A 20,840-nucleotide genomic window follows, 5' to 3' on the forward strand; every position below is an offset into this window, starting at 1 on the left:
CATCTCTACTTAAAAAAAAAAAAAAAAATTGGCCGGGCATGGTGGCACACAGCTGTAATCCCAGCAACTCAGGAGGCTGAGGCAGAAGAATCGCTTGGACCTGGGAGGTGGAGGTTGCAGTGAGCTGAGATCGCATCATTGCACTCCAGGCTGGGTGACAGAGTGAGACTCTTTCAAAATAAAAAAAAAAAAAATCAAGCAAATAAAAATAAATCCCATTAGCTAAAGGTAGAGAAAGAATAGAAACTGTCAAAATTATTGCATTTGTATGAAGCCAAAGAGTTAAAGACAAGTAAGACTTAAGGACCAGCACGGTGGCTTAGGGCTGTAATTCTAGCACTTTAAGAGGCTGAGTTGGGAGCGTTGCTTGAGGTAAGGAGTTCAAGACCAGCCCTAGCAACATGGCAAGACCCCATCTCTACAAAAATTTAAAAACCTGGCATATCCCAACTACCCAGGAGGCTGAGGCAGGAGGATTGCTTGAGCCCAGGAGGTCAGTGATGCAGTGAGCTATGATCATACTGCTGCACTCCAGCCTTGGTGACAGAGTGAGACCCTGTCCCCCACCACCCTCTTATACCCCCCAAAAAGGGCTTTATAAATGCCTTAAAATCTCCAATTAATGAAAGGTGATTTGTTGTTCTTATGGTATTCCTACTGGATAAAATCTGGAATAAATGAATGAATGTTATTAGTCAGCTCGTACATTAATTTCTTTTTCTTTTTTTTTTTTTTTTTTAGATGCTCTTGTCACCCAGTCTGGAGTACAGTCGAGTTCAAGCGATTCTCCTCCTGAGTAGCTGAGATTACAGGCACTCGCCACCACACCTGGCTTCTTTTTTTTGTGTGTTTTTTTTTTTTTTTTTTTTTTTTTAGTAGAGATGGGGTTTCATCGTGTTGGGCAGGCTGGTCTTGAACTCCTGACCTCAGGTGATCCTTTCGCCTCGGCCTCCCAAAATGCTGGGATTACAGGCGTGAGCCACTGCACCTGGCCCATGATTTCTGTTACTCTTATTCCAGTTTTGAGGTTTCTAAGTGAGACAATTATGTTAGAAATGCAGGTAGCATATTTATTTTAATTAGGTAAAATAACTTACAGTAAATGGAAAAGGAATTCTAAAATAAAACCAGCTCCTTTGCTATAACTCTCTCTTTTTATATTTTATTCTTTTCATGGTATGAGTGTCACACTCACACAACACATGGGAGGGTAGAGAGTGATTTTTATAGCAGCTGTTGTATCCCTCTGATTGCAGGGGAATAAAAGAGGCCTATAGTTATTTATATTTGTGAGTGGTAACTGCATTCTTTTTATTATTAACTGAAGCTAGAGCAAAAGTGAAAGTCACACAAAGCGTACTTCTTAGTTTGAATTGTTAACTTCGTTAATACAAAGGAGAGTTGAGATGAATTCCCTCCACCATTTCTTCCCGCCCCCCCCCCCCCGCCCCGCTTTTATTTTAGCCTTACCTGAGAAAAAAAGTCTGTAAGTCAAGGTCAAAATAAAGTAGCAACATGGGAGTGTAAATTACTGAAATGTGTTCTATACTGATCTTTTTTTCTTCTATCCTAGCTTTTCTGATGCCTTTTAAAGGTTACAGAAAATTAAATAAATCTGTTATGTTTCACCTTAAAAAAGAGAAGAATACAACAGAGCACAATGGGTCAGTAGATATTTGTAATTCTTTTTCTCCCTTAATTTTTTTATTTTGAAAAAGTTCAAACCTATGGAAAAGTTGCAGAAAGACTATAAAGTACAGTCTTATACGTTTTGCCTAGATTCACCAGTTATTCATCTTTTGCCACATTTGCTTTATTTCTCTCTATGTGCTTATGGATGTATATGTACACATATGCATATTATTTATTTTTTTCCTGATCTACTAACCATGTCAGGCATCATAATCTTTCACCGTGAAATATTTCAGCCATGTTTTTTCTAAGAACAGTAACATCCTCTTGCTCTTGTACAAAATACAAAATTTGTTTTTGATTTTTCCGGACTCCTGTCTATTACCTGTGTTTTATCAGTGTTCAAGAACAAAGGAGGCAGTGAGGGAAATTATTTATAGCAACCACCCACTTCCTAAGTTATTCGCCACTCTGCATCTTCCAGAAACCAATTGGGAAAACAAAGATAGAAGTTGATTTTCAAACCAAATAAATACAAAGTGATTGATAGACAAGGCCCCATAGCCTTAAGTAGGCCCAGTTTTTTCTTCTATCACATATAGTTGAACCATTTCTCTAAACTACTTTGTAGTGTATGTCAGGAAAAAAATCTGTTGGTATCTATTTTCATGAATTAATAGTCTTTCAGAGTTCGAAGGGGTTACAATGTATGTTGCATAACCGATGCATTTTACAGATGTGAAGTAAGATTCAAGGTCATTCAACTAGAGATAAGACTAGAATCTAGCCTTTGAAACTCAATGCATTGGTTTCTGCTATGTCATGTTTCTTCTCTGTGAGCCCTAGTTGTTTATGTTGGGGTCTTGATAAATGAGAATGGTGAAGGGTCTGAGAATACTGTTCCTAGCTAACTGATGCATCCCTTTGAACTCATTTGCATGAACTGTGGTAGTGCTTCTCAAACTTTAATGTGCATGTGAATTTCCTGGTGACCTTGTTAAAATGCAGATTCTGATTCAATAGGAAGGAGGTGGGGCCTGAGATCTGCATTCGAACAAGCTCTCGGGTAATGCTGATGCCCCAGATCCATGGTCTACATTTTGAGTAGCCATTTTCTAGAACAAACAGATTTCTCAGGCCCTAGGCATTGTCAAAGTAGAAAAGAACACTTAAAAATATAAGCTATTTTAGTTCCAAAAGGTATAGAGACAAATGTAACTAACACCTGTTTATCCATAAAACATTTCGAAAAGTTCTTTGTATTTTCCTAACTTTAATGGCACTTTAAAAGGAAGTTTTATCTCAATATCTTGTTATAGATGCGACTATTTCCCCAATATTGTTATGCCAACAAATGCATTGAGATTTCACAGGCTTTAATGGCACTGTGGAAAGAAATATGAATTCAGGTGATGAAAAGAACCATTGCGAAACTGAACTGTCTGTCAAAACAAGCAACCAAATGAAGTTCCATTTTTACTCTCAATAAAAACATCTTCAAGCCAGTCACATTTATTCATTTAACAGATAGAGTACAGTCCTTCCCCCTTACCTGCTGTTTCACTTTTGGTGGTTTTCATTACCCACAGTCTGCTGCAGTCTGAAAATATTAAGTGAAAAATTCTAGAAATAATTAAGTTTTAGATGGTACACTGTCCTGAGTAGTGTGGTGAGATCTCACACTGTCCTATACTGGGCCACTCTGTCCCACCCAAGACATAAATCATCCCATGTACAGTATAATATGATACTTTAAGAGATCACATTTGTATAACTTTTATTATACTATATTGTTGAAATTATCCTATTTTATTATTAATTGTTGTTATTCTTTTACTGTGCCTAATTTGTAAATTAAACTTTATCCATAGGGGTGTGTGTGTGTGTGTGTGTGTTTCTTCCTATGAGCTGTGGTTTTGTTGTAAGGTATGTGTTTATATGAAAAAATGTAGGGTTTGGTACTGTCAGTGGCTTCAGGCTTCCACTGAGAGTCTGACAACATACCCCTCACAGATAATGGGAGAATACTGTACATAGAGTTTCTGTTCTCATGGAGTTCACATTCTGACTTTATTCCCTTGTATCTAAATCTGTATGCTGCTTTGAGTTGTCTAAATGATTTTTAAAAGGTACAAATGCTAGGTTTTATGTGACAGTGAGTCCTTTAAGATCTTTGCATTTAGGTTTTTAGTTTTTAAAAAGTAATGATGAACAATTCATTCAATGACCATCTCAACACAACACGGTGTTTGTTTCTTAATGAAATTAGATCCCAAGATTTTCTTAAAAGGAAATAGGTTAATAAGGAACTAACTTTCCCTCTCTCTTTCTCTCACTCTCTCTCCCTGCCCCTCCCTTCTTTCTTCCCCCTCACCATTCCCCTTCCTTTAGCCTGATGTCTGATTGGCTGTGAATATTTTGGGGCTATTGACAGGTTATTTAGAGCTGACAATCCTCTCAAGTTTCTGGAAGGGTATACTGCTGAGTTTGCTCTTTTGAACTATGAAAGATGAATTAGATATAGTTGAATAATTTATGATCATAGTAAGGAATTTAAAAGTAAATTTCGACTTGAATTTAATAGTTTTCTGAGGCATATCTTTTTTATCATTCTAAAGTTTAATTTTTATTGGCTTAAATCTTATGATTTGAGGAAATAAAATTACAGTGTTTTATAGCCTGACTCTAAATTGATAACACTAGGGATTAAGATTACAGGTAAATGATTATAATACTAGGGCACACATTATACTTTCTTTTAGTTTCAAGCCCCTACTTTTCCTTAAAGTTACTTATTACCAAAAGAATAAACTTGCTGTTTGTTTTCAAGGGACCATGAGGGCACCAAATCACCTTATTCATTTGGCAACAATATGCTTAGGGAGGCGGGGCACGGTGGCTCATGCCTGTGATCCCAGCACTTTGGGAGGCCAAGGTAGGCGGATCACTTGAGGTCAGGAGTTTGAGACCAGCCTGGCCAACATGGTAAAATCCTGTCTCTACTAAAAATTACAAAAATTAAGCCAGGCATAGTTGCTGCTTGCCTATAGTCCCAGCTACTCAGGAGGCTAAGGCAGGAGAATGGCTTGAACCCGGAGGTTGAGTGAGAATCTTGAGGTGGAGGTTGCAGTGAGCCAAGATCATGCCCCTGCACTCTAGCCTGGTGACCAAACAAGACACTGTCTTAAAAAAAAAAAAAAAATTCCTAGAAATATTCCCTTTCTCTGATAATTTTTGAAATACTTTCTAAATAATTTACTTTAATCTTTGTATCTGCCAAGATTTAACTTAATTAACTTTGCTTAACTTTAATCTTGGTATCTGCCTATGAAATTTAAATATTTAAATATTACACACCATTTGCCTGAATGTTTTTGCTGACTTTTCTTTTTTTTAAACTTCTTGATATATTTTTCAAACTTTCAGCATCAGTCAAATATTTATTAAAAGCTTACAAGGAAAATAAAGGGTAAAAAAAAAACAAAAAAACCCTAAACAGTAAAGGAAAAAAACTTTAAGAAACTTACTATTTTCTTGTGACATGTTAAAAATACAAAACTTAAACCATGAAAATATTTTCAATTTAGGGGAATTAAGGAAGAGTTTAGAACAGCAATGGCTCTTTGATCTTGAGCTCTTATTAATTGCTTTCTTGGTTTTTTGTTTGTTTTTTTTTGTTTGTTGTTGCCGTATTTCAAGGAAAATAGGCAAGAGCAAAATAATGTTTGTTGTTGTTGTCTTTATTAGACTCTAAACTTCTGAAAGATTTGAAGAGAGGAAAGGACTCGTATATGTGTTTACTAACACTTAGTATGTACGTAGTATTTTATAATTGCCAATGCCATTACAGAAGTGGGTGGGAAGGACTTTGGGAAAGTGAATTATACCAAAACGACAGAAACTGTTCTATAAGCAAAGACCAGCAAACATTTCCTTTCCTTTCCCCTTTTTCCCCTTCCCCCTTTCCCACTTTCCCCCTTTCTTTTCTTTTCTTTGAGACAGAGTCTTGCTCTGTTACCAGGCTGGAGTGCAGTGGATCTCATCTCACTGCAACCTCTGCCACCTGGGTTCAAGCAATTCTTCTGCCTCAGCTTCCCAAATAGCTGGGACCACCGGTGTGCTCCACCACGCCTGGCTAATTTTTGTATGTTTAGTAGAGACGGGGTGTCACCATATTGGCCAGGCTGGTCTCGAACTCCTGACCTCATGATCCGCCTGCCTCAACCTCCCAAAGTGCCGGGATTATAGAAGTGAGCCACTGCGCCCAGCCAAACATTTTCTTAAAGGGCCAGGTTGTAAATATTTGATACTTTGTAGGCCATGTTGTCTCTGTTGGAACTACTCAGCTCTTGCAGCTACTCAGTTTGGCTGTTGTGATGTGAAAGTAGTTGAGTGGGCTATAGAGAGTAAGTAAATGAATGAGCTTTGTTAGGTTCTAATACAATTTATTTATAAAAACAGGCAGCCAGCCTGCCAACCCATGTTCTATATCATCTAACAAATACTACTCATAAGCAGCCATGCATTGATGTGATTCTCTGCCCCACAAAAACATCTTTTATTATTATTAAGAATAATTTACGAAAATGGCCCAGCGTTGTATGTCTATTTAAGTGATATGATGGTTGGGATTTCCTTTTAAGATATACTGAAAGGAAAAAACTGGGTATATAGATGAACTGAATTTGACAAAATGTTAATAAATACAGAAGCAGATGATGGGTTCATAGGATTTCTTCACACTGTGCTTTCTGCTGTGTGTGTTTGAAGATGTCAGTATTTAAAAGTTAATATATAAACAAATAATGGCCCAGTAAAGGCAGCAGTTTGTCCCTTCTCTTCTCACATCTTAGAATAGGAAGGAAAATAAGACAAAAATGCAAGTCCCATCTTCAGCACAACTGTGGAGATCTCTGCAATTCCAAAACACATTGTATAATGGAAGGTTGCCAGATCTAGTGAAGGTCAAGTAGAGGTGTGTGGGAAAACCCTGAGGAATGACACCTATGATTGAAGATCCCTGACAAAGCCAGCCAAGCACAGTTCTCCAGAGGAAGCTGCCGACCTCATACTTCTCCAAAGCAGCATTCAACACTGATCCTTTAACTTTCAAATCCCCAAGGAAAGATTAATTTAGAAATTAACATGCCAAGCTGCAGGAAATTTAGCTCCCATGAGTCCTGCTTCTACAGGAAGAAGTGCAGCCAACCAAAAAATGAAAGGAGAAACTACAGCTAAAGTATTAGCAGTGAACGTAAAGTCCATTGATCTATAGAATTAAGACTAAAACAAATGTGGAAATTAGATTTGCAGAGCAGAATATGAATCGTTAAAACCTTGACAGTGCAGTAATGAAAGTCGGAAAGAGGAAATAAATGATGTTGTCATGTTTTATAACAGCCTGTCAAAAGATGTCATTTGAAATCAATAAATCTAGTAAAATCTTAAGATTGGAGTGGATGGGAGTCTATAGTTGATACATAGATATGTAGGTTAGAGCAAAAGGTAAACACTAAGAGAAATAATAAACTAAACCAAATGGTAGAGGGAAAGAAAAAGAAACATAACTGTATTAGTTCATCATTGCTGATAATACAGATAGGATTTTTGTATGTTAAAGCATATTTTTAATAAAATTTTAGTTAGTTATAATATTAAAAAACTATAAAATATAGGGATTTTTTTTCCCTAACATGTGTTTGTTGAGGACTTGTTGTTTGCCAAGCATAACTAGTGACCGAAAGAGATGCAAATTTTTGCTTCATGAGTTGGAGGAAACAAAAGTAATAAGCAAATAATTTGTTAAGAGGTATTAAATGTATGGGGGAAAAATACAGCATAAAAGGATTGAGAGTACCCATTGACGAGATTGTTATTTTGAAGTGGGTGACCAAAGTAGACCTTAGTCAGACAATGAAATTTGAGCAAAAATTTGAAGGAAGTGAGGGAACCAGATAGTTATGTAGAGAAACAGTATTCTAAGCAAAGATAGCAGCTGTTGCAAAGACCCTGAAGCAAAAACGTAGCAGGGTTCAGGAAACAGGGACGAGTCTAAAGGGCTAAAGCAGTAATATAGGAGGGAGAGTGGTAAGAGATAAGTCAGAGATAATGGGGTATCAGAGAATATTGAACTTTCAAAGGCCATTAAAAGAACTTTAACTTTTACTCTGACCTAACTACTAGAACAAAAAAGTAAACCTTTCTTATTATCAGAAGGAATATATACATACCTAAAAGTATGCACAAATTATTGAGTAATTTTATTTTAATGTTTTTTTAAGAGATGAGGTCTCACTCTGTTGCCCAGGCTGGAGTTCAGTGACAGGATCATAGATCACTGCAGCTTCTTCTGACTCCTAGGCTCAAGCAGTCCTCTCACTCAGCCTCCCAAAGTGCTGTGATTACCGTCGTGAGCCACCATGCCCAGCCGCTAGTAAACTATTTTTACTTGAGAAAGCATAGCATAAAATTTCATAACTGATAAGAGATTAAATATGCATGTTATATTAAATAGGCTAACTCTTCTATAAAACATTCCAAGATCAAATTACTAAGAAAACGAAAGCAAAGAAACTCAGAATAATAAAATTGAAGAAAGGCATATGCACACTAAAATGTGCAGAGGTTGTTCCTAACATTGGATAAGACTGTACAAAAATCATTGCATGCAGAAAAAGAGCCTACAAGATCTGCATGAAGACAAGTTTTTTTGTTTTTTTTTTTTTTTTTTTTTTTGAGACGGAGTTTCACTCATGTTACCCAGGCTGGAGTGCAATGGCGCGATCTCGGCTCACCGCAACCTCCGCCTCCTGGGTTCAGGCAATTCTCCTGCCTCAGCCTCCTGAGTAGCTGGGATTACAGGCACGCACCACCATGCCCAGCTAATTTTTTGTATTTTTAGTAGAGACGGGGTTTCACCATGTTGACCAGGATGGTCTCGATCTCTTGACCTCATGATCCACCCGCCTCGGCCTCCCAAAGTGCTGGGATTACAGGCTTGAGCCACCGCGCCCGGCCCTGAAGAAGACAAGTTTAAAGTGCTTCTCAGAAATACAAATAGAGACGTAAATGGAAAGACTTACAAGATTCTTTGGCAAAAATCAAAATCATTTAAAAGTTATTTTCCCCTTTTTTAACTCATGAAGTTAATATCTCAAAACAAGACATAAACTAATATTTATTGAGAATTTACTCTATGCCAGGCATGTTCTAGGGACTTTACATGTATTACTCATTTAGTCCTCACAACTACTTTATATGGGTAATGTTAGTATCACTTTTTGCTCATTTTTCAGTGAAAAAAAACCGAGGCACAAAGAAGGTAATAACTTGCCCAAGAGTTGCAATTAAAGTTACTGAACCACAATGCGAACTCAGGCAAGATTATTTCAGATTCTGTGCTTTTAACCGCTGCATGATACTGCTTTTTGAAACGAATAGCTCTGTGTGTGTCTGTGTGTGTGTGTGTGTGTGTGTGTGTGTGTGTGTGTGTGTGTGTGTTTGGGTGTAGATAAACTGACTCTGAAGTTCATATGGAGAAACAAATAAGCAAGAATAGCTGGGAGATTTCTTAAGAAAAATAATAAGGAAAAACTAACCTACAAGATAGGGAAATATATGGTAAGACTAGAATGTTAAAACAATGTGGCCACTAGAGCATGAGCAGCATAGAAGTTCAGAAATAGATCCAAATTCATATAAGTACTTGGAAAATTTTAAAGATAGCATTTCCAATAAGGCAGGAAAAGATATATTATTCACTGTATGGGACAGCTATGTTGTCATTAGAGGGAAATTAGTTAGATTTCTGCTTACTAACTTTGACTAAAAGTAATTCCTAATGAATCAAAGATTTCAAACTAAACTAGCTGTGAGCCAAGTCTCAAGTAATTTTAAGTGATTTATTTACATTTTTTATAAATGTCAGTCTTACCTTTCTGCATGCTCTCTCAAGTTGAAATGATATAGAAATTAATGATAGTGATATGAAGGCTGTAAACCTGCCATCTACTAAGCTATATTAAAATGTGCATTGTCACAGAGTCCTAAATGATTTTTCTTTGTGCTGGTGGAATGGAATATGTCAGACCTGAAGCTGGTATATTGGATTTTATTCAGTTAATGCCTCCCCTTCTTCTTCCTTTGATACTTTTTGGAGCTGGGAAAGTAAAAGATACAAAGGAATAAATTAAGCATTTGGCAAGTGAGAAATGAATTCAGTGTTCATTCTGAGACGTGGTTTAGTTATGAGAACCTAAGTTCCAGATCCACATCCACAGTGACATTGCTCTTGGAGGAAGTAGTAGAGGTGGGTGTGAGTGAATGATTTCTTCTAACACTGAGGCAGTCATGATTAAGGACTCAAGTAGTAAGGTTGACTGTCTGAGTTTTTAAAAAAGGAGAGTGAACGTAAAGACCAGATGCCTACCCAATAACAGTAAATTCTTAATAACTATCTCATACCTGGTAAGAGATATGAAGAAGATGCAGGTCTGAAAGATAACCAGAGGAAGAAAAAGCCATAAAGTTTACTTGAGGCCTGATAGCACCTAGAATCAATATTGTGTTTTTAAAACGTGATTTGTATAATTCTGTTTAATGCAACATGTATACTTGTATTTGTATTTGTAAATGTGTTTGCTTAAATCTTCAAAACATACCAAAATGTTCACTATTATTATTTTAGGATGATGGGAGTTTAAAAGACTTTTATCTGCATTTTTAAAGTTTTCTACAAAGCATACATATTACTTAAGTAATCATATTTACATATTTATTATATACACACACATAGGTATATGTTTGTTGTTCCATTCTGACAGTAGATGTATCTTTTGTATTTTCTAGGTACACCAGAGGCTCTCTTCCTGGCAGAATTTGAGAGTTGTTTATTGCAGTACTGTTGTGCCCTCTGATGGTGAGTTTCAGCAAATCCATCTTTTATGTCTGATATTATTTCCCTCTTAGCTCACTGTTTCCTATTCTCTACCTGACACAAAATTTATAAATTATACTCTTCCACTTAAGGTGGGCTTAGGGGTCTGAGAGAGAAAGGAGGGCTAGAGAAGAAAAATAAAATTTGGATGAGAATCTTGTGAGTTTAGAGGACAAACCAAGAAGAAACACTTAAGATCCATCAGGACTTCATAGGTCATGGAATGTTCTTTTTTTATTTTATTTTATTTTTTTTATTGCGTTTTAGGTTTTGGGGTCCATGTGAAGAACATGCAAGATTGTTGCATAGGTACATACACGGCAATGTGGTTTGCTGCCTTCCTGCCCATCACCTATATCTGGCATTTCTCCCCATGTTATCCCTCCCCAAATCTCCACCCCCCACTGTTCCTCCCCTACTTCCCCCCAACAGACCCCCGTATGTGATGCTCCCCTCCCTGTGTCCATGTGTTCTCATTGTTCAACACCTGCCTATGAGTGAGAACATGCGGTGTTTGATTTTCTGTTCTTGTGTCAGTTTGCTGAGAATGATGGTTTCCAGGTTCATCCATGTCCCTACAAAGGACATGAACTCATCATTTTTTATGGCTGCATAGTATTCCATGGTGTGTATGTGCCACATTTTCCCTGTCCAGTCTATCACCGGAATGTTCTTTTATCTTTTATTTTTGAGACGGAGCCTTGCTCTGTCGCCTAGGTGAAGTACAGTGGTGTGATCTCAGCTCACTGCAGCTTCCACCACCTGAGATTAAGCAATTCTCCTGCCTCAGCCTCTCGAGTAGCTGGGACCAGGCGAGCACTACCACGCCTGACTAATTTTCATATTTTTTGCAGAGATAGGGTTTCACCATGTTGGCCAGGCTGGTCTCAAACTCCTGATCTCACATGATCCGCCCACCTCAACCTCTGAAAAGTGCTGGGATTACAGGCGTGAGCCACTGCACTCAGCCTCATTTATCTGTTAAAACTAGTGACATAGTTAATATGAAGATCACAGAAGCACCGTCTTTGGTGTTTTCTAACCATTGGTTCTTCACATTATGGATAATGACCAAACACTCCAGGCCTCTTGTACCAGAGCCTAGCCAGAAGGAACTCAAAGTCTGAGACCTCCTGCTCTTGCTTGTATTTTTCCCCCCTTAAGCACAGGACTGCAGTACTCTTCTTTGACGTGAGAAGGGATAAACAGATGCTTCGGGACCACATGCAATCCATTGTAAATGTCTATGATGCTATAACCTGGCAACAGGATCCAAGCCTTGGTTATTTTTATGGTAGTGGAGGGAGATGTATTTACAACTCTTTTTTTTTTTTCCCCATTTATTTTATTGCATTTTAGGTTTTGGGGTACATGTGAAGAACATGCAAGATTGTTGCATAGGTACACACGTGGCAGTGTGATTTGCTGCCTTCCTCCCATCACCAACATCTGGCATCCCTTCCCTTGCTATCTCTCCCCAGCTCCCCACCACCCATCGTCCCTCCCCTATTTCCCCCCAACTGACCCCAGTGTGGAGTGCTCCCCTCCCTGTGTCCATGTGTTCTCACTGTTCAGCACTCGCCTATGAGTGAGAACATGTGGTGTTTGATCTTCTGCTCTTCTGTCAGTTTGCTGAGAATGATGGTTTCCAGGTTCATCCATGTCCCTACAAAGGACACAAACTCATCGTTTTTGATGGCTGCATAATATTCCATGGTGTATATGTGCCACATTTTCCCTGTCCAGTCTATCGTCGATGGGCATTTGGGTTGGTTCCAGGTCTTTGCTATTGTAAACAGTGCTGCAACGAACATTCGTGTGCACGTGTCCTTATAGTAGAATGATTTATAATCCTTTGGATATATACCCAGTAGTGGGATTGCTGGGTCAAATGGAATTTCTATTTCTAGGTCCTTGAAGAATCGCCACACTGGCTTCCACAATGGTTGAACTAATTTACACTCCCACCAACAGTGTAAAAGTGTTCCTATTTCTCCACATCCTCTCCAGCATCTGTTGTCTCCTGATTTTTTAATGATCGCCATTCTGACTGGCGTGAGATGGCATCTCAATGTTGTTTTGATTTGCATTTCTCTGATGACCAGTGATGATGAGCATTTTTTAATATGTTCCTTGGCCTCATGTATGTCTTCTTTTGTAAAGTATCTGTTCATATCCCTTGCCCACTTTTGAATGGGCTTGTTAGTTTTTTTCTTGTAAATCTGTTTTAGTTCTTTGTAAATTCTGGATATCAGCCCTTTGTCAGATGGGTAAACTGCAAAAATTTTTTCCCATTCTATTGGTTGCTGATTCACTCTAATGACTGTTTCTTTTGCTGTGCAGAAGCTGTGAAGTTTGATTAGGTCCCGTTTGTCTATTTTGGCTTTTGTTGTCAATGCTTTTGGTGTTTTGGTCATGAAGTCTTTGCCTACACCTATGCCCTGAATGGTTTTGCCTAGATTTTCTTCTAGGGTTTTTATGGTGTTAGGTCTTATGTTGAAGTCTTTAATCCATCTGGAGTTAATTTTAGCGTAAGGTGTCAGGAAGGGGTCCAGTTTCTGCTTTCTGCACATGGCTAGCCAGTTTTCCCAACACCATTTATTAAACAGGGAATCCTTTCCCCATTGCTTGTTTTTGTCAGGTTTGTCAACGATCGGTTGGTTGTAGATATGTTGCGTTGCGTCCGAGACCTCTGTTCTGTTCCATTGGTCTATATCTCTGTTTTGGTACCAGTACCATGCTGTTTTGATTACTGTAGCCTTGTAGTATAGTTTGAAGTCCGGTAGTGTGATGCCTCCCGCTTTGTTCTTTTTGCTTAGAATTGACTTGGCTATGCGGGCTCTCTTTTGGTTCCATATGAAGTTTAATGTGGTTTTTTCCAGTTCTGTGAAGAAGATCATTGGTAGCTTGATGGGGATAGCATTGAATCTGTAAATTACTTTGGGCAGTATGGCCATTTTCACGATATTGATTCTTCCTAACCATGAACATGGAATGTTTCTCCATCTGTTTGTATCCTCTCTTATTTCGTTGAGCAGTGGCTTGTCGTTCTCCTTGAAGAGGTCCTTTACGTTCCTTGTTAGTTGTATTCCCAGGTATTCTCTTTGTGGCAATTGTGAATGGAAGTTTGTTCTTGATTTGGCTCTCTTTAAGTCTGTTATTGGTGTATAGGAATGCATGTGATTTTTGCACATTGATTTTGTATCCTGAGACTTTGCTGAAGTTGTTTATCAGTTTCAGGGGATTTGGGGTATTTATAACTCTTATTATCATTTCTTTTACTCGATTTTGTGCATTTACAGTTTAGGTTGCTTAGTTTAGGGGTTCACTGTTAAATATGTTTCCTCTGTGTAAAGTTTAGTTTGATAGAGCTCTGATTTCAGCCTTAGAAACATTAATTCATAAGCATAACCATTGAAAGAGCATCCTGCAAATTTATAAGGGTGCCTAAAACTAAAGAGGCCCAGAAGATGAACCATGAAAATGCTAGAATCCCCAGCATTTAGTCAGTATAGATATTTGCAGTTTTATCGGAATTACCTCCCAAAGCTATTTTGTGAATTTATGGACAGTGTGCTCATATTTGCCAAATCTTCTAAATTTGGAAGAAAAATCCATTTGTGGTTACTCATTTGTAGCATGGAAAGGTTAAAAAGGGGAAAATAGACCAAAATGAAAACAAGGAAAATATTAGCTGGCTCTTTGTTTCTAGTCTCTTAAAGACAAAAAACTAATAAAGTAGTGCCAATTAATGTATAAATTAAAAAGCAGCATTTAGCACTGTGTTGTGGCCAGAAAGGTAGCCATGTTGCCCCCAGTTAAGAGTCACTGTGTACCCAGATAGCAGTACTTTCTACGTGGCCAAGAGCCAGCGGACCATAATGCCACCTGGCTATGCTACCTATTCCTTTCCCTCCTTAAGCTCCTTCAATGCAGTGGGTGGGTATTTCTCTTCCTCTTGACACTGTCTTTGGTCCATTAAATAGCCAAATGGTGACTATCCACATCTCTGCCAGCACCACTCCCAGGTTCTGACTTATTTCATTACCACTGCAGGGTGCCATCATTAGATACTTTGAATAAAAAGAATTTCTCTGCCCAGCACAATGTCTCACACCCGTAATCCCAGCACTTTGGGAGGCCAAGGCGGGAGGATCATGATGTCCAGAGATCAAGACCATCCTGACCAACATGGTGAAATCCCATCTCTGAAAAAAAAAACAAAAATTATCTGGGGTGGTGGTGCACACCTGTAGTCTCAGCCACTTGGGAGGCTGAGGCAGGAGAACCACTTGAACGCAGGAGGCAGAGGTTGCAGTTAGCGGAGATCACGCCACTGCACTCCAGCCTGGCAACAGGGCAAGGCTCTGTCTCAAAAAACAAACCAAAAAAAGAATTTCTCTCACTGTAAAAAATAAAAAAAATAAAAAAATTGTTTATATTGCTAAATCTACTCAGCTTTTGCTGAACTATTTCATTCAAACATTTTTAGTCTTTATGATTTTGTTTGAAATTGTCATATATTCAATATCAACACATATCAATATCTATTCATAAAGTTATATATACTTAATATCAACCAAGTCACATGTTATGCAACAGCAGGAAGGTCAAGTCCCACTGGTGGTTATGATATTTAGTGGCAATTAATTTGAACTAATGAATTCATATTAGAATTGGTATTAATTTTACTACTTATTACAGTTACTATTATCCTCTTATACATACCTGTATTTATCCATATGGAGATATTTTAGTAATTTATACTGGGGTATCTGGGTAAGTGTTATCAGAGGACATAAATGCTAATAGGTTGCCATTTTGAGGGTTTGAAGGCAATATTTTTACAAAAGCTAGAAGGATATCAACTTAAGAAGAGAAAGAGTGCCTCCCCAAATTCTTACCAACACTATTTATCCTTCTTAAGAAAACTAGTTCATATTAGTTATCAATAAATAAAAGCACACAATTACTTGATTTAATAGAGCTCGAGGTCTTTACTATCCCCAAATTATATGTCTTTCTAATTTTGTACTTCTCAGTTAACTTTACCTTAGGTCAGTATAGCATGTGAGAAACTGCTTAATGCACAGCTACTCCAATAAGTAGAGATCGGTCACCAGTAACAGAAACTTCTGCCATCACTCCCTGCTCTTTGTTGTAACTGCTGGTCATCTTCAGTATTAAATGATGACTTGACCCTCAGTTTTTAGAAGTACAGGATCTAAAATATCACATTCTATAATTATGATATTGATATACTTAGTAAATATACATATATATATTGCTTTTCAGTAATTGCTTGTTAATTATGTTATTTGACAAATCTGGTTATGACAGTAACAGCTGCTAATAAAATATGTAAATTATCTTAAATGTTTACCTCTCTAACAAAGCAATCTAACAGGTTCTTGAGGTTTGGTGTTTTTTTTTTTTTTTTTTTTTTTGTATTGTAAATACTTCTGAGAATCTAATGAAAGCTCTAGACTCTTTCTCTAGAATAATTTATATAAACAGAAAATTTTACATATAATTTTATAATGATACAGATTTCCCTAGACCAAACGTGGAACAAGCACATACCCATACTCACACCCATGTTCCCTTTTATGACAGGTATTCTGCTTAAAGGTTAAGAGTACAAGCTTTGGAGTCAAGCAGACCTGGGTTTATATCTCAATTCTACCACTTAACCTCCTTATAACCCCAGGCAAGTAATAAATCAAAGCCTGTTTCCTCATCTGTGAAATGTAGATAGTAATAGTTAATACCTCCAACAGAAAAATGTAGAAATAGTACTTATTCTGTAAGGAGTGGTTGTGGTCATGTTAAAGACCCCAAATCTAAAACATGTGGTCTTAGACTTCTCATTTTAATTTATCTGTGCCCCAGATCCTCAACTGTAAAATGTAATAGTAAAGTGTAAATAGTAAATTACACAGTTTGACTGTGTAATTTATCGTCATCCAACCTAGAACACTTTTGAGAGTGAAAGGCCTGGTAACTTTTTAATAACATAGGCCAGGAGCTATCTTCACTTTAGCTGTTGGGAAAGTATGAAAGGTGAGCTAGAGAAAGAGCAAGAAAAATAGCCTTATCTAGCTGCTTTTATTTCTTTATCCAGAAATGTAATCCTACTCAATTTGCCTTATATTAAGAATTGCTAGGGCCAGGCATGGTGGCTCATGCCTGTAATCCCAGCACTTTGGGAGGCAAAGGTGGGAGGATCTCTTGAGCTCAGGAGTTCAAGACCAGCCTGGGCAACATAGAGAGACCTTGTCTCTACCAAAAAAAATACAAAAATTCACTGGGCTTGTTGGCATGTGCCTGTGGTCCCTGCTACTTGGGAGGCTGAGGTGGGAGGATTGCTTGAGCCCAGGAGGTCAAGGCTGCAGTGAGGTGGGAAGTCAAGGCAACAGTGAGCTAGGATCCTGCCAACGCACCACTCCATCCTGAACGACACAGTGAGACCTTGTCTCACCAAAAAAAAAAAAAAAAAAAAGTGCAAGAGAGACAATTGCTAGAGAGTTGTTATGTTTATCTTGTACTTAACAAAAGATGTAAGATTTCCCTACAAAAAATTGTTTGAGGGCAAATAATAACGAAACTATCTGAAAATTCCTGTTTAATAATAAACAATCGTCTGTTTAGTCAACCCAAGTAATAGATAATATTCCTAACCTAAGGTCTGTGAGTGGTTTGGGGGATCAGATATATGCCCCAGCTTTTTTTCTTTGTTTTCTGTCCTCTTCCTTTTTTTTTTTTTGAGACAGAGTTTCACTCTTATTGCCTAGGCTGGAGTGCAATGGCTCAACCTCGGCTCACCGCAACCTCCGCCTCCCAGATTCAAGTGATTCTCCTGCCTCAGCCTCCCAACTAGCTGGGATTACAGGCATGCACCACCACACCCGGCTAATTTTGTATTTTTAGTAGAGACAGGGGTTTCTCCATGTTGGTCAGGCTGGTCTTGAACTCCCGACCTCAGATGATCTGCCCACCTCAGCCTCCCAAAGTGCTGGGATTACAGGCGTGAGCCACCGCACCCAGCTCTTAGTTTTTTAAAAAAGCTTTATTGATCTATATTTCACATACCATAAAATTTACCCATCCCAACAATCCATCTTTGTGTGTGTGTGTGTGAGATAGAGTGTCACTTTGTCCCCCAGGCTGGAGTACAGAGGTACAGTCTCAGCTCACTGCAACCTCTGCCTCCCAGGTTCAAGTGATTCTCGTGCCTCAGCCTCCCTGGCAGCTGGGGTTACAAACACACACCACCATTGCCTGGCTAATTTTTTTATTTAGTGGAGATGGGTTTTCACCATGTTGGCCAGGCTGGTCTCAAACTCTTGACCTCAGGTGATCCGCCTACCTCAGCTTCCCAAAGTGCTGGGATTACAGGCATGAGTCATCATGGCCAGACACAACAATCCATCTTTTTAGACTCCTTGCTTGTTAGTCAGTTGATAGTGTAGCAAATTTTTTTTTAAGTTCCCCAGTTCTAATCTTCACTCCCACCCTTAACCCTGGGTAACCACTGATCTGCTTTCAGTTTCTGTAGTTAAACTTTTTCCAAAAATGTCGTATAAATGAACTCATATAATATGTAGTCTTGTGCATCTGACTTCTTTTACACAGTACAGAACTTTCAAAGCTTATCCATGTTGTATTGTGTATTCATAGTATTTTATTTTTATTGCTGGGTAGTATTCTAGCATATGGAAATATCACATTTTGTTTATTCATGCACCAAATGAGGGACATTAGGATTGTTTCCCATTTTGTACTATTAAAAACAATGCTGCTGCCGACATTTGCCTGTAAGTCTTTGTATGGACATGTTTTCATTCTTCTTGTATAGATACTTGTGAATGGAATGGTTGGGTTATATTGTAAGTATATTGTTAATTTTTTAAGAAACTGCAAACTGTTTTCCAAAGTGGCTGTACCATTGTGCATTCCCACCAGCAGTACATCAGTGTGACAGTTTCCCTACATACTCCCCAACCTTGGTACAATCAGTCTCGCTTATGGACACTCTAGTGGATGTGTAATATTACTTCACTGTGGTTTTAAATTAGATTTCACTGATAATGATATTGAACATCTTTTCATGTGCTTATTAACCATTCATGTATTTTCTTTAGTAAAGTGTCTATTCGAAGTAACTTTTAAAACATTTGACTATTTATCATCTTCTTATTGAGTTGTAAGAGTTCTTTATGTAGTCCAGAATTTTTCCTGTTAGTTTTTAAAATAGTTTTGAGAGAAAGGGGACAAATGTTATTAATGACTTTTTTGTCAAGTCATGTTATTAACGGTTATACACAGTTGGAAATTCTGTCATCATTGCATTGAGGGCACATACATACGCCACCACTATGCCCCCCACGACTATATATCTTTCACTACAACTTTAAAAAGACTTGACAACAAAAAAGAAATGACAGCATTGAAGCTACTTAATCACCAAAAATTATAGCGCACAGAGCCTAAGTATTTTAATGTGGCAGAGGCCTCACCAACTTAAAGTTGTGAAAACGGAAGCACCTTATTTTTTTTGTTTTAAAAATATATCGATCAGCTGGGCATGGTGGCGCGTGCCTGTAATCCCAGCTACTCAGGAGGCTGAGGAAGGAGAATTGCCTGAACCCAGGAGGTGGAGGTTGCGGTGAGCCGAGATTGCGCCATTGCACTCCAGCCTGGGTAACAAGAGTGAAACTCTGTCTCAAAAAAAAAAAAAAAAAAAAAATATATCGAACAGTTCGGATTTTTTTAGTAAGTAGTAGTTACAGTTTGAAACTTTACCAAAATGTGGATGAACTTGTTCCATCACAGAATCTTTTCTTGAAGGATTCTTCAAGACTGACTTTTACATTACCAAGAAAAGAAGCCACATGAAATTGGAAAGACTTGTAAGCTTTATGTGCTGACAGTGAACTACTTCTATGTCAAATTTCAGGTGATGCCATCTTCTTCAGGGTTGTCATCATTTTTTCCAATATTTTGAAGTGAATTTTGAGGGAATTGGAAACTATCCCATTTTCCTCCAGAATGCAACTTGATGAAATGATATTGCTCAAAGCAGTTAGTTCCTAGTTTTTGTCGGTTAACATGCATGTTGACACAATTAAAGAAAAATTCCTAATATGTAGGTCTCTTGTGGAAATTGCAAAGGCTGTTAATATACTACCAGCATCTCTGACAGACTTAAATTTCTTTGCCAAAATAACCACCAGAATTTTTTTCTTTTTTTCTTTTTTTTTTTTTTCTGAAACAGAGTTTTGCTCTTGTTGCCAGACTAGAGTGCAGTGGTGTGATCTTGACTCACTACAACCTCCTTCTCCCAGGTTCAAGTGATTCTCCTGCCTCAACCTCCCAAGTAGCTGGAATTACACCACGCCTGGCTGATTTTTGTATTTTTAGTAGAGACAGGGTTTTTCCATGTTGGCCAGGCTGGTCTCAAACTCCTGACCTCAGGTGATCCACCCGCCTCGGCCTCTCAGAGTGCTGAGATTACAGGTGTGAACCACCATGCCTGGCCAAAAAAAAAATTTTGACTATAACAAAGATCTTAGTACTCCGCACAGATGGTGCATCTTCCAAACTTAGCAATGTGCATACTTAGACTGCCTCAGAGAAGAAAGCAGCTCCACCCGTTGAAATAATGTGTTGCTTTTTTTCACTGCCACATACCGGCTTTAAAGACTCTCTCCCAACAGGCCTAAAAGTTTTGCCTGTTACCACAGAAGTAATCAATTTCATGAGAACAACGTTTTTATCAAGAAAAAGGATAAAAATATAAAATTCTCCTTTGCTTGATTAAATTTTTGGCAGGAGTTTTGCTTTTTAAGAGAAAAGAAAGTTTAGTACAGGAGGAGTTTATTCATGGCTTGATTTTTACTTGGGGATATTTGGAGCTTTATGAATGGGTACTCTAATTCAAGGTCTTACAGTTGTTATAGATTTGGCAGAAAAGTAGTAAACTGTTAGCCAAGTTACTGCTGAGTAAGGTAAAGCCAGGAGTTTGAGACCATCCTAGGCAACATGGTGAAACCATCTCTACTAAAAATACAAAAAAATTGACTAGGCATGGTGGCATACATCTGGAGTCCTGTAGTCCTGTAGAAATGGACAACCAGGCCGGGTGCGGTGGCTTGTGCCTGTAATCCCAGCACTTTGGGAGGCCGAGGTGGGTGGATCATGAGGTCAAGACATCAAGACCATCCTGGCCAACATGGTGATACCCCCTCTTTACTACAAATACAAAAATTAG

At 38.1% G+C, this 20,840-nt stretch overlaps 1 protein-coding gene across 12 annotated transcripts in view; it reads left to right on the plus strand.

Annotated features, from left to right (window-relative positions):
- The window catches only part of MCU (mitochondrial calcium uniporter), a 233,895-nt gene that overhangs the window by 161,649 nt on the left and 51,406 nt on the right, over positions 1–20,840 (plus strand). For all 12 annotated transcript variants that reach the window (XM_032256319.1, XM_032256317.1, XM_032256318.1 and 9 more), the window contains one exon: positions 10,480–10,549. In XM_032256319.1, the coding sequence (XP_032112210.1) occupies positions 10,480–10,549 (70 nt within the window). The remainder of the gene's footprint in view (positions 1–10,479; positions 10,550–20,840) is intronic.

Source organism: Sapajus apella, unplaced genomic scaffold (assembly GCF_009761245.1).
Source record: "Sapajus apella isolate SASKATOON/1434 unplaced genomic scaffold, GSC_monkey_1.0 scaffold94, whole genome shotgun sequence".
Classification (NCBI taxonomy): Eukaryota; Metazoa; Chordata; class Mammalia; order Primates; family Cebidae; genus Sapajus; species Sapajus apella.